The 12961-nt window shown below is 39.3% G+C and overlaps 1 protein-coding gene across 15 annotated transcripts in view; it reads left to right on the top strand.

Annotated features, from left to right (window-relative positions):
- Positions 1-12961, top strand: part of EPB41 (erythrocyte membrane protein band 4.1) — a 184065-nt gene that overhangs the window by 119393 nt on the left and 51711 nt on the right. For all 15 annotated transcript variants that reach the window (XM_020983325.2, XM_020983330.2, XM_078145526.1 and 12 more), the window contains exons 10-12: positions 632-729; positions 2553-2725; positions 10893-11104. In XM_020983325.2, the coding sequence (XP_020838984.1) occupies positions 632-729; positions 2553-2725; positions 10893-11104 (483 nt within the window). The remainder of the gene's footprint in view (positions 1-631; positions 730-2552; positions 2726-10892; positions 11105-12961) is intronic.

Genomic DNA, 12961 nt, shown 5'->3' with positions numbered 1-12961 from the left:
AGTTGTGGAAGGAAGCATCCTATCTTAATAGGAAAAAAGCTTTCCTTTCAATAAATTTCTTAACTTTTAGCAAGCTTAAAATTTTCACTTGATATCCTATGTCCCTAAACTGATAACATTCTTTGTAATAGTGTCATGGTGGTCTGAATATAGCCCACACTTTCCACCCAAAATCTGTCCTGAGTTTAAAGCTTTAATATAACATCTAATAGCACATTTTTCACTCTATACTTGTATATTTTTTCCTTCAAAGGGTTCTCATTTTAAGGAGACACAGAAATTGTAGAGAGGCAAATTTTGGCTAAGGTAAAGAAAAGCTCCTTAAAGAAAAGCTGTCCAAAAGGGAAATGTACTATCTTAGGAGGCAGGGAGTTCGCCATCCCTGGGAGTTTTCAAGTGAAAGCTGGTGAGCTACTTGTTGGAGATGTTGTAAAGGGAATGGTTGTTTAGTATGGGTTGGAGTAGATCCCTTCCACCTTAGTTGGTATGGCTAGTGGTATCACCCTGTATTCTGGGATGGTCTGTATTTGGAGCAGTATAGGATTTCAGAAGCCTGTATTTCTGTGGATACAGAACTGTTCTTAGGAGGGTGCTCAATATTTGATATCTTGTTTTTTTGTTTTTTAAATAGCATGAACAATACGAAAGTACCATTGGATTCAAACTTCCCAGTTATCGAGCAGCTAAGAAATTGTGGAAAGTATGTGTAGAGCATCATACATTTTTCAGGTATATTTCTCACTTAAGTATTTCCCAAGGCTAAATGTTCTCCTTTTAAATTCTCTTATTGTAATTTAATTTGACAGTAATTAAATGTTGGCACAATGCTTCTTTGTATGTTTGGGTGATATTCTATCCAGCTTGGATAAGGTCATCTTCAGTAATCCAAAATAAGCCAAATTGTACTCAGGCAGACATGCCTCAATATTTACATGATCTGTGGGTGGGTGGAAGAAGACAGCTCCCTTTCTTTCCTGGGAGCTCAGTAGCATTTTCTGTAGTTCTGAGGCAGGACCAGAAAACAATAGGAGGCAGGAACTAGTTAGTGTACTTTAGCCATGAGGGCTTCTACTCACTAACCTCTCTCTCCCCTCCTGTGGCTTTTGAAGTCTACTCTGTGTGAACCTGGTGGTTGTTGCATGGTGAGAGTGAAACTTCACACAGCCCCTGGCCCTGAGGCCTAACTATTCTAGAGAGTCAGAAAAAGCCAGGAAAGCTTTTTTTTTCCTCTTCAGTTTTCATGATTCTAGCACTTTTTTACACACAGAGAGTCTGCCTCCTGTCATGGGGGTCGGCAGGCAAGCCAGTAAGGAGACCTTATCACTTGGTTCTTCATACATGAATAGTATAACTACTATTAATAGTCAGCATTTATATGGTGGTTTAAGGTTTGCAAAGCACTTTACAAATATGATCTCATTTGACTGTCACAGCAACCTTAGGAGGTAGGTGCTGTTATCATCCCATTTTATGTTTTCATATCCTATTCATCTCCATAGAAACAGTGGACAGGGATAAAATACAGGGGGAAATATGTCATTTTCAATTTCCATTACAGAATAAGTTGTGAAAGCAAATGTTGGACCCAATCTGGGACTAATATTAGCTATTGACATTATAGATTTCTTTCCTTTATATTCCCATCCTTTTTTGGCTTTAATCCAACCAAGAAAACTGTAGGGTTTCAGAAAAGAGAGGGAAGAGTAGTAGAAAAGAATGCACTTGAATACTTTAATGTATTGTAACGTGAAATTTGGCTATAGGTGATTGGTCATTTTGTAGAATGATACTTAAATAAGTCTGTTGTGTCAATGGGAGTACATATATAATAATTTAGTCATTCATTTCAAATTATGAAAAGGAGAGAAATATGTGCTGCATGAAATTATTTTTCCTTCTCACAGAAATTATTTGATTTAAACCCTAGTTGGATTAGGTAGCCTAACGGGAAGATCCCAATAATAATATCAATTTAATTTCACATAGAGCTTTGCAGTTTTACAGAGTGCTTTCCCTAGTAGAGGTATTGTGGTCCCAACTTGTTAGAGGCTTAGAGAGGTTGAATGACTGGCCCGCAGTCACACAGGTGGCAGGTGATAGGAGCCAGTGCTCACTCCAGGTCTTAGATTCTAAGTCCAGTGTTCTTCCTACTAGGTCATGCCACCCTTTCAAATCTTATCTTTTTTTTTGGGTCGTTAACACTTAAGAATCACACAGAAAAAAGTCTGTGTGTGTGTGTGTGTGTGTGTGTGTGTGTAGATGGTACAAGATTTTATTAAATTTGAATTGATATATTGAATAATATCTTGAGTGTTACTTGAGCTTGGGGCATTAAACATGATTATTCTTGGTTCTCATATGTTACAGACCCCTAATAAAGCATGTTTGAGAACTGACAGAATTACTTTGATAACCTCTTTCTTAGTCTACTTCAAGTTATAAGAAATGTTGTGGACCATTTTTTTCCTTTTGAAATATTCTGCTGTGTACAATAGTTGGGTCTTGAAATCGGGAAGCTAAGTACAGTATATGCATGTGTATATTTCTTCCAGACTAACATCCACCGAAACCATCCCCAAGAGCAGGTTCCTTGCCCTAGGATCCAAATTTCGTTACAGTGGCCGGACTCAGGCCCAGACCAGACAAGCCAGCGCTCTTATTGACAGGCCCGCGCCACACTTCGAGCGTACGGCAAGCAAACGGGCCTCTCGGAGCCTCGATGGAGGTTTGTTCTGAATGCACTTCCTCTCTTTGTTTCTTCGTTATCTGTAATAACTAAGGGGAAGGAAAAGGATTACAGCTGTCTACAAATCAACTATTCATGACATCATAGATTTTTAGTGCTGACCTTAGAGGTTCAGATTTACAGAGCTGAAAGAATGCTTGTAGATCACTTAGTGCAGCCCTCCCACTTTACAGATTGAGAATTGTGGCCCAGAAAGAAAGAGATTTATCCATAACATAGCCAGTTACTGAGTGGCAGAGCTGAGACTAGAATCCTGTTCTCTCCTACTTTCTAGTCCAGGGTTCTTTCCACTCTACCTCTGCTATCCTGTCTAATTTGCCCCCCTTGCCAATTCCTTTTTTATATTCTGAAAGCAATAATGGGAGCAGGAGAGACTATTAGGGGACCTGCCCATATATTGTGCTGTGCTAAATAATACTATGAAAAGAGGGTTCAACAGATACCTGCTTTCTAGGTGTGGTGTATTTTAAAATATCGTAGAAGCTTGGCACAACCCATTTGTGACAGACAGTAAGTGGTCATTGCACCTCTCTCTGAATACCTCCAGGGATTTCAACAAGATCTTCTCAAAAAGGATCTAGGTAGTATTTGGAGGCAGAGCCTCAGAAATACTCTATTGATTTAGTCAGCAAGTATTTATTAAGCACCTCTTATGTGCCAGGCACTGTGGACACAAATACAAAGAGTGAAGCAGTTCTTACTTATGATTAGAAGATCTTCAGCAAAACAAACGGCATTTGTAATCAGATAGCGGATGGAGAAGCTTCTCCTAGAGGCTTGTCTGCCCCTTTTCTGGTTCTGCCACTTTTGATGAGTCACCCACAGGTGAAAAACAGGTTTACGCAAGGCAGAGAGGATTTTTGTCCCACCTCTTAGTGACATACCTCTTTCTCTTGGAGCTTCCACACTGTTTTGAGTCTGAAGGGATTGCTGTCATTGACTGTTTTGGTTTTTTTTCTGATAGGCATTCTGGGCATAGGGGACAATCACTGAAAACATAGAGAGGCAGGGGAAAGGACAGTTGTGTGTGAAGAGCAGTAAGTAGGCAAGAGCAAGACAGTGGGTTGTATAAAGTTTTGATAAGGCAAGGATACAGAGGTAGCAGCCTAGTAGTCTAACATAAATAACTGATATCAACAATGTGTAATTAGCTCATTAGAGCAGTGTGAAGCAAGAACACTGTTAGCTCCAAGTGAAGTAAGGTCATTTGGTATAACTAGGCATGTATTCCCCAGTTTTCTAGGTTTTGGCAAATCCCCTTATTTGATGCCCAGTTTGTTCCTGTCAGTTATTAGGTGCACGTAGGCAATTTATGTCTCTCTGTCAGTGCCATAGAGTGAGGCATTGTAGTGAACCGCCTAAAGACCACTCCTCTCACCTCCTCATTCTTCTTCTGAGCTTATACTACATAAGCTGGATGTGACTTCTCTTTCTGCTTATGAAAATGGCTTAGGCTCAAGTTATCATCTGCACTGGTATCTTCAAGAAGTTAGATGTCCATGAAGTGGCATTTTCAAACATTCTCTCAATTCACGGTTTTTCCAAGAAATTAAAAGTGAGGCTAGAATAGTTTGATATTTTGAAACTTGAAACCAGTCAAGTCTTCATAAGCCCTATGAAGAAATGCTGCTTGTCTAAAAATTATTGTTGTTACAATAACATTTTAATAACAAATTTATTACTGGTAGCCCCTCACTTTTATACAGTGCCTTTCAAAGCACTTTGTTTACACTCCCCCCTGTAGAGTAGGTGGTGTTAGTGTGCTCCACTTTACAGATGAGGAACCAGTAACTGAGAAGGTGAAGCTGCTTGACCCAAGTCAGTGCAGGTGGTAAGTAACTGGGAGAGAGAGACAGAGATGGATCTGCTTCAGATTCTTACCAGTCAAGTGCTGTTTCCACTTCATAACCTTCTTAGAGCAGCCATAGTTATAAGAATGAGTGCAGTTTCCCCAGAAGAGAAGATATCTCAAAAAATTGAATTCAGAAGAATGTGGTGATGTTTGCCTGGAGAAGACTCAAGGGAAGGGCATGATCACCAAGAGCAGACTTATTCTTGTAATAGCTGTAGTACAGCAGAGGATAAGATGATGACCAATAAATGGAAGAAACAGGGAAAAGATGTATGTGAACTTTCTAAGCAGAGATGTCCCAAAAAGGAATGGGTTGCCTGAAGAAGTGACAATCTCCCTGTTGTTGGAGGAGTTTCAAACGGAGATTGAGGGACCACTTGTCTAAGTTATTGTAGTGGATAATCATGTTCCAGGTGGGAGATGGTGTAGATTAGAATCTAGTCTAAGTTTTACAGAACAAATCCTTTTATTAAGGGGATTTGTTCTGTGAAGTTTGGATTCAGTCAAAGGACTGACCTTGAGGACCTAGAGGGCCACATGTGGCCTCCAGGCTGCAGGTTCCCTACCCTTGGACTAGATTATCTATAAAATTCCTTCCAGTTCTGAGTCTTTAATTATTTTTCCTCTCTCTGGCCTTTGCTTCTACTTTTCTTTATCAAATTCCCCTTCCCATATCATAGCTCTCTCTTTCTGCATAGAACACCGAGTGCTAGGGTGGTAATACTGAAGATGTAAAAAACTTGGCTCTGAGATATTAGTCCTGGATTAAAACCAAATACAATGTGTTAAAATAACACATGGTGAAAGCATGGACCATTACTATGATGCCAGACAGAGCTGAATTAAAACCTTGGGAGGGGGTGTGGATACACATGTACGATGATGCTTTTAACACAACTGTGAAGCAAAATATTTTGTCACACTCCTCTGTGTTGACAGATTTGGGTCTGCCATCTGCTCTTATACCACATTGTCTGGCTCAGAGCAGCAGTGACAGTCACCCTAGAGTAACAGGGACTTGTAAGAACTCAGCAGCCTCTCATTGAGTGGCATGGTAGATTCCTGTCTTTCTGAGCAATCATTTGTTGCATTATTTCTTTGATGAGTGAAGACAATAACAAAGGTATTTTTCATTTGCCTGTGAATGCTGTGTATCTGTAGTAATGATGTAAGTAACAGCTTACATTTACATAGTACTTTGCTGCTATTGAGACCTATGTAGCCATTATTTCATCTGACCCTCCCAACAACCCTCCAAATACTTTCATGGGTGAGGAAGCTGAGCCTTAGAGAGATTAAGTGGCTTGCCAATGGTCAGGCAGCTAGTAAGTAGTAGAGGGAAACTCAAACTCCAGGGCCTCTCACTCGGTGTTTTGCTATTTCTGTTATACCACTGAGTATTTTTATAAAATTCTTCTTTTTATCTCTTCAAATTAGTGATAACTGGCATTTAGGGAGCACTTTAAGATTTATAATGTTCTTTACCTACATTATCTCGTTTCTTCTTCACAATCCAATGAAGTAGGTAGGTGCTTCAGGTATTATCCCCATTTTCCAGATGAAGAAACTGAGGTTTGGAGAGTTTAAATAATTTGCCTAAGGGCACCAAATAGTAAAAGACAGGGCACATGCTCAGGCCTTCTGACTCCTAAATCCATTGCTTTTTCCACTAAATCACTGAAGAACTTTATTAAGTTCTCCTCTTTGTCTATTTTAACTTATCAAATTAGCACTGGAACGTACCTTAGAAGTTATCTAGTTTAGCTATTAGTTAAAGCATGAATACTCTCCGAGATTCTATGATTCTTCAACTGGACCTCATCATTCTACTGAATCTACTCTCTCCGAAGTTACCAGTGTTCTTTTAATTGCCAGATCTAATAGTATTTTCTTGTATCCTTCTTGAACCCTCTACATCCTTGTACACTGTCTTCTTCTTCTTGAGACTCTCTTTTCTTTAGGTTTTTGTGACATTGTTTTCTCTTGGTTCTCCTCTTACCTCTCCAACCTCCTCATTCTCCTTTTCTTTATCTTCATCTAGATCACATCTGTTAACCCTGAATGTTCCCCCAAAACTCTGTACTGGCCCTTCCTTCTTCTCTTTTCCATGTATACTGTTTGCTTGGTGGTCACATCAACTCCCACTGATTTAATTAAAATCTCCATGATGATGATTGTCATATCTGTTTATCCAGCCCTAACCTCGCTCCTGACCTTCCATTTCTTATCTCCAAGTGCCTATTGGACGTGCTGAACTGGATGTACCATAGACATCTTATACCACACACACACACACACACACACACACACACACACACACACACACACACACACACACACACACACATACACCCCTTATTTATCTTCAGTGTAAGAAAATTAAGCACTATGTTCCATATGAGTGAACTTTCCAAGTAAATGAAACAATTCTTAAAAACTGCAAGATTTATTTTACTTTATTTGAAAGCATCATAGATTCATAGGAAATCTCAGTCTAAAACTGAACTCTCATTATCTTTCCTACCAATCCCACTTCTCTTCCAAATTTCCCTGTTATTGTCAAGGACACCACAATTTTCCTATTGACCCATACTCACAACCTAACTTTCATCCTTGACTCTTTACCCTCAGCTGTCCCCCATATTTAATCAGTTGTCAAATCTTGTTGATTGTGCCTTTGTAATTTCTCTCCTTTATGCCTCTTCCTCTCTTCTGACATTGCCATCACCCTAATGAAGGCCTTCTTCATCTGTGCCTGGACTATTGCAATACCTTCTGCTTAGTCTCTCAACTCCAAATCTCTCCCCACTCGAGTCCTTCCTCCATTCAGCTGCCAAAATGATCTTCCATAAGCACAGGTCTGACTTTGTCACCCTTCTACTCAATAAAATCCAGTGGCTTTCTGTCTCCTCCAAGATTAATTTTAAGTCCTTTTAGGCTTTTAAAGCCCTTCAGAATCTGACCTCTTCTTCCCTTTGTCTTCTTACACCTTACTCCTCTCCACATATTCTGCAATTCAGGGACCATGGCTTCCTCGTTGTTTCTCTAACAAGACACTCCATTTCCTAACTGTGAGTGTTTTCTCTGGCTGTCCCCCATTCCTGGAACACTCTTCTTCTTCATCTTTGTCTCCTCACTTCTTTTAAATATCAACAAAAATCTCACCTTCTGCAAGAAATCTTTTCCAGTTCCCCTTAATGCTAGTGCCTTCCCTCTGGGATTATCTCTAATTTATCCTGTATCCATCTTATTTGTACCTAGTTGTTTATGTGTTGTCTCTCCCATTTGACTAGGAGCTCCTTTATGGTAAGGATTGTTTTTGCTTTTTTTCTGTATCCTCAGTGCTTTGCACGAAGTACCTGGCTCTTAATAAATGCTTATTGTCTTGATGGACTTGGCATCCTTTGTAAGGTATTATTTTGAATTTCTTAAGGATAAACAGTTTCATTTGTCCTGTTTTTAAGGAATAACAAAATTATGTAATGTCTTGGAGAGATTTCCTCTGAACCTATGATGCTTCCAAACAAAGTAAAGTAAATCTTGCAGCTTTTAAGGATTGTTTCATTTATTTGGAAAGTTCACTTATGTGGAGTGCAGTACTTAATTTTCTTAAACTCAAGATAAATAAGGCACAATCATAAGCATATATATATATATATATATATATATATGTATATGGAAATTGTCTATTTTAACTAATTATGTCCTTGAAACTGGAAATTAAATCGAAAGAGGAGGAGGTTGTGATAGGTAAAAGACCTAGGATCCAAATTTTAAAAGGGGGCTTTCTAAATGTGTGTTGGACTTCCTTGAAGATTATGAGTTCCTCATCATTGTGAATCTTTAGGCAAAGGTTAGAGAATTGTCAGAGAGGCTGTTGAGAGGATTCCTGGTCACGTAGAGGTGGTCCCTTTCCACTCTGTGCTACTGTGTACTTGTACTTTTGTACAATTGAGAATGGATTGGTTTGATGGTCCAGGGTACAAAGGATAGGGTTCTTGAAGGTGATAAAAGAGACCAGAAAAGTTTCATCCAGTTTTGACCTTGTCCCTTTGGAGGAGTGATGGCTAGAAGTTTTAAAATTCACGCTACTTTAAAAACAAAGTAAGGCCATACGTTGCATTTTAAGGGGCTTTGAGTTTGGTTCATGTGTCTGCATTTATAGGCACTGGAAAGCAATAGGAATTTAGAAGACTTATCTGAAATCTAATTCACTTGGACAAACTGTAGAGACGCAGATGAATCAGACATGATCCCTACCTTCATAAGGATTATAATCTAGCAAGAGGAAATAGGATACACAGAGAGAGAGAGAGAGAGAGAGAGAGAGAGAGAGAGAGAGAGAGAGAGAATGTATGTGTGTCTATCTATGTAGATATACTAGCTATATACTAGCCATAGTGCGTAGTAGAATATAAAAGCCAAAGCAAGTGCTAAATGCGGTAAATGGGCAGAGAAGTTCTTTCTGGAGGGACCTAAATCTATAAAATCTATTAAGATATTCCCTAATCAGTCCAAGAATATTTCTGAGAAAAAATCAGACGATAGGACTTCACCTGGATTTCAATTCAATGCATATTTATTACGTACCAAATGTGCAAGGCAATTGGGTGAGGTGTTGAGAACTCTTCTCTCTTTTGGCATTTAAAGCCCTTCTTTAACTTCCTGCTTCCAACTTGACTTTCTAAGCTTATTACAACTTCCTTCCTTTCATATACTCTGTGTTCCAACAGGCCCACTTAATGTTGGTGATATCCAGCATTCTCCCATCTCCATACTTTGGTACTAGTTTCCACCCCAAGCCTAGAATATGCTTTCTCTTTATCTCTTGGAATCCCTTATTCCCTTCAAACATCAGCTCAAGCATCACCTCCTACCTGGTTTCCCCTCACCTCTCCCAAGCTAATAGTAAGTAATCTCCTTCCTGGAAATTAACATCGTATTTATTTAGTAGTTTATGTGTTATTTCTTCTGATAGACTAAGCTCCCTGAGAACAGGGACCATTTTTGTCTTTGTATCTCTCATAACTACTATCATGCCTGGAACATTGTATGCACTTAATAAATGCCTGTTGTTTGAATGAATGATGAAAAACTACATAGTTCCTGCCCTTAAGGAGTGAAATAGGAGATTATGTAATGCATGGAAACAAAAAGAATTAGTGGTAGAATATGATAGGGTCAAGGGACTCTAGGAAAGTTTGAGGATGGGGAGATTACTTTTCAATGGAGGGCAAAAATAATAATTTATATTCCTGTTGTGCCTTAAGACATGCAAAGTGTTTTTCTCAGAACTCTTTGAGGTAGCTAGAACAAATGTTATTATCTACATTTTACAGTTGAGGAAACTCCTGTCAGTAGTCATTCAGCTTATAAGTATCTAAACCCTGTCTCAATCCCAGCTTCCTGACTCCGCATCCAATGCCTCTTCCATTGTGCCATACCGTCCATCTCTTTATGGCATGAGTACCACTTGAATTGGGCCTTAAGAACAGAGAAAAAAATATTAGCTGACATAGATGATACAAGAGTGCATTCCAGGAAATTCTGCATGAATGCATAGAGGTGGAAGAGAAGAGGGCAGAGTCACAGTTAGTGGTTCCTTTTAGCTGGAGCACAGAGCATGTGAGTGGGAGGAATAGTGTGAAATGATGCTAGAAAGGTAGAGGAGAGCTAGATCATAGTGGGCCTTACTGGCCAACCTACAAAGTTTGTCTTTCTCCCCCTTTAGGCAATAGGGAGTCCCTCAAGGTTTCTGGGAAGGGAGAGAACGTGGCTAGATTTTGGCAGCTCAGTGAAAGAAGGTTTGGAAAGGGGGAAAACTGAAAGCAGGAAGATAATCTTTTTAGAATATTCCTGGTGAGGCTATTACAATAGTTGAGGTGAAAAGTAATAACGACCTGAATTAGTGGTGGCAATGTGAATGTTACACATGAGAGAGATGGGGGAGGTTGAATCAATAGCCGGTCATCTAGTAGTTATTAAGCACCTACTATGTGCCAGATAGCAGGACTAGATAACTGATTAGATGTGAGGGTAAGGGAGAAAGAAGAGTCAATGATGAATAGATTTTTAGGCCTGATTCACTAGATAACATGCTGGTGACACAGAGATAGTGTAAGAAGGAAAGACCCATTTCAAGTGGTGAGATGAGTTAAGTTTTGGACATATATACTACAGCACAGCATGAGTATGGCTATGAAGATCATAGCTCCTTTGTCTAGTGGTTTTTGAAATGGGGCATTGTGAATCTTGCCCTTTTTTTTTTTTACCTTTCCTCTTCTCTCCGTCCAGCTGGAGCAGTAGAGACACCAGACCGAAGCCCTCGGCCTACCTCAGCACCAGCCATTGCTCAGAGCCATGGTCCAGAAGGCAACTTTCCTGGTACCTCGAATGGCAAGAAACCCACAGTCTCTAAAGTGCAGAAGGAAACTGTGAAGGTAGAGATTAAAAAGGAAGAAGTGGCACCCGAAGAAGTGGAACCAGAGCCCACTGAAGTATGGAAGGTATACTTGTTACACTAGTTTGGTGTTTCCCTAGAGTACCTGGTCCCTGTGCTCTTCCTGGTTAACTGAGGAGGTTTCAGAGCATTTTCCTTGTTTTGTTTTTCTGTAATGAGGGTGGGGTTACTGGGTTTTGAATCAGCCGATGTAACGAGGAAGCATCTGGCTCAAAATTTTAGAGCTGATAACAGTATTAGAAGATGTCTAGTGCAGGCCTGCTTCAGGTTTTTTGTGTCCTGGATCCCTTTGGCAGTCTGAAGTTTGTAAACTCATTTGTAGAATTGCATTTTAAATATATGAAGTAAAATACATATTGATAATATATCAAAATAGAAAAAAAGGCCAATTCTCAGATTAAGCACCCTGATTTAGTCCAGCTCCTTCATTTTACTTATAATTCCATCATTTTACAAAACTATCATCTAATAGTTTTACTGCTTTAAAACTGAGGCCAAAGGAGATGAAGTGACTTGTCCATCGTCACATGGCATGTAAATGGCAGAGCAGAGACTGGATTGTAAATGTACCGGCATGTAAATGGCAGAGACCAGGTCTCGTGACTCCCAAACTGGTGTTCTCTCGACTTGTACCTCCACCTGTTATCAGACCCTTCTCACTTTTTTTGTTTTCTTTTGACATAATTGTGTCCTCAAGGGAGAGAACTCCTTGACATTTTCATTGCTATCTTTTGTTTTTATGTATCTCAGATTTTCTCCCTTTAACCCTCCCCTTCTTCCCTCCTAGAGAGACATTCCTTATAACAGAGAATATTTTAAAAAGAGAAAGAAAAGTAGGAAGAAAAAAAAATCCAGCAAAACCAATCAATACATCAAAAAAACTTACATTATATGCAGTGTTCCATATCTCTGGACCACCCCATCATCACCACCAACTGAGTAATAGGAAAGGGGGGGATGTCAAAAGGCTTCCTTTTTAATTCTAGGAAACACCTATACGGTTGAAGTCTGCACAGCTGTTCCTGAATAAGTTATATGTATCCACTTGATGCAAAGAGCCAGTATGTAAAAGACCAGATTTACAAAATTAAATGATTATTTTCCCAATGGAAGTTCTTTAAGTAGTAAAGCTTAAATGTGTTAAAAATAATCTGATATACATACAGCTTTTCCAGAGCATGTTTATTTCATAAAAATGAGGTCCATTTGTATGTTGAATTTTTAGGATTTGCCTCACCAATGAAGAGAAGCCATTCTCTTGAGTTTGTTATGACTCTGAGTTGATTGTACATAGTATCACTGAGCCCCTTTGTAAATGCCTTGAGTTTATCAGCTAATTTCCCAGAGGATCAGGAAGGCGTTGGGGTAACCTTGTATATGTTGACAGAACTATTTAAGCATGTATAAGTAATGCTAGTCCTGAGGTGTTCATTTCACTTTATTAGAGAAGGTACAAATGCCACTATTGATAGCATGAATTATGAGAGAGGAATGTGTCGATCTTTTTAAGAAGAGATTTTAAATTTTGTCAAGCAGTTGCGAAATCTAATATCCATTAGACCCTCAGGAAGTTCTGCTACCTTGGCAATTTGATTAACTGTGGCCTATTTGTGCTAATTCTTCACTTAGACCACAGATTAGACTGGCTTACTTTAGACTCACAGTGTCAAAGAATTTTAGACCTGGCAAGGGACCCTGGAGATGATATACTCCAGCCCCTTCATTTTAGAAGTCAGCAAGGTGAGCTCCAAAGAAGGGAAATGACTTGGCCAAGTCATGTGGCTAACAGTTTGCATGTGTGGAATTCAAACCCCGGTGTCTTCACTCTAAGGCCAGTGTTCTTTATACTGTGTCACATGATCTCAAAAGATGCAGCTGCATGCAAGGATTTTTTTTTTTGCCT

This window comes from Phascolarctos cinereus, unplaced genomic scaffold (assembly GCF_003287225.1).
Source record: "Phascolarctos cinereus isolate Bilbo 61053 unplaced genomic scaffold, phaCin_HiC Scaffold_726;HRSCAF=1367, whole genome shotgun sequence".
In the NCBI taxonomy this organism is placed as follows: domain Eukaryota; kingdom Metazoa; phylum Chordata; class Mammalia; order Diprotodontia; family Phascolarctidae; genus Phascolarctos; species Phascolarctos cinereus.
Note: the sequence above shows the minus strand (reverse complement) of the source record. Positions and strands in the feature narration are given on the sequence as shown.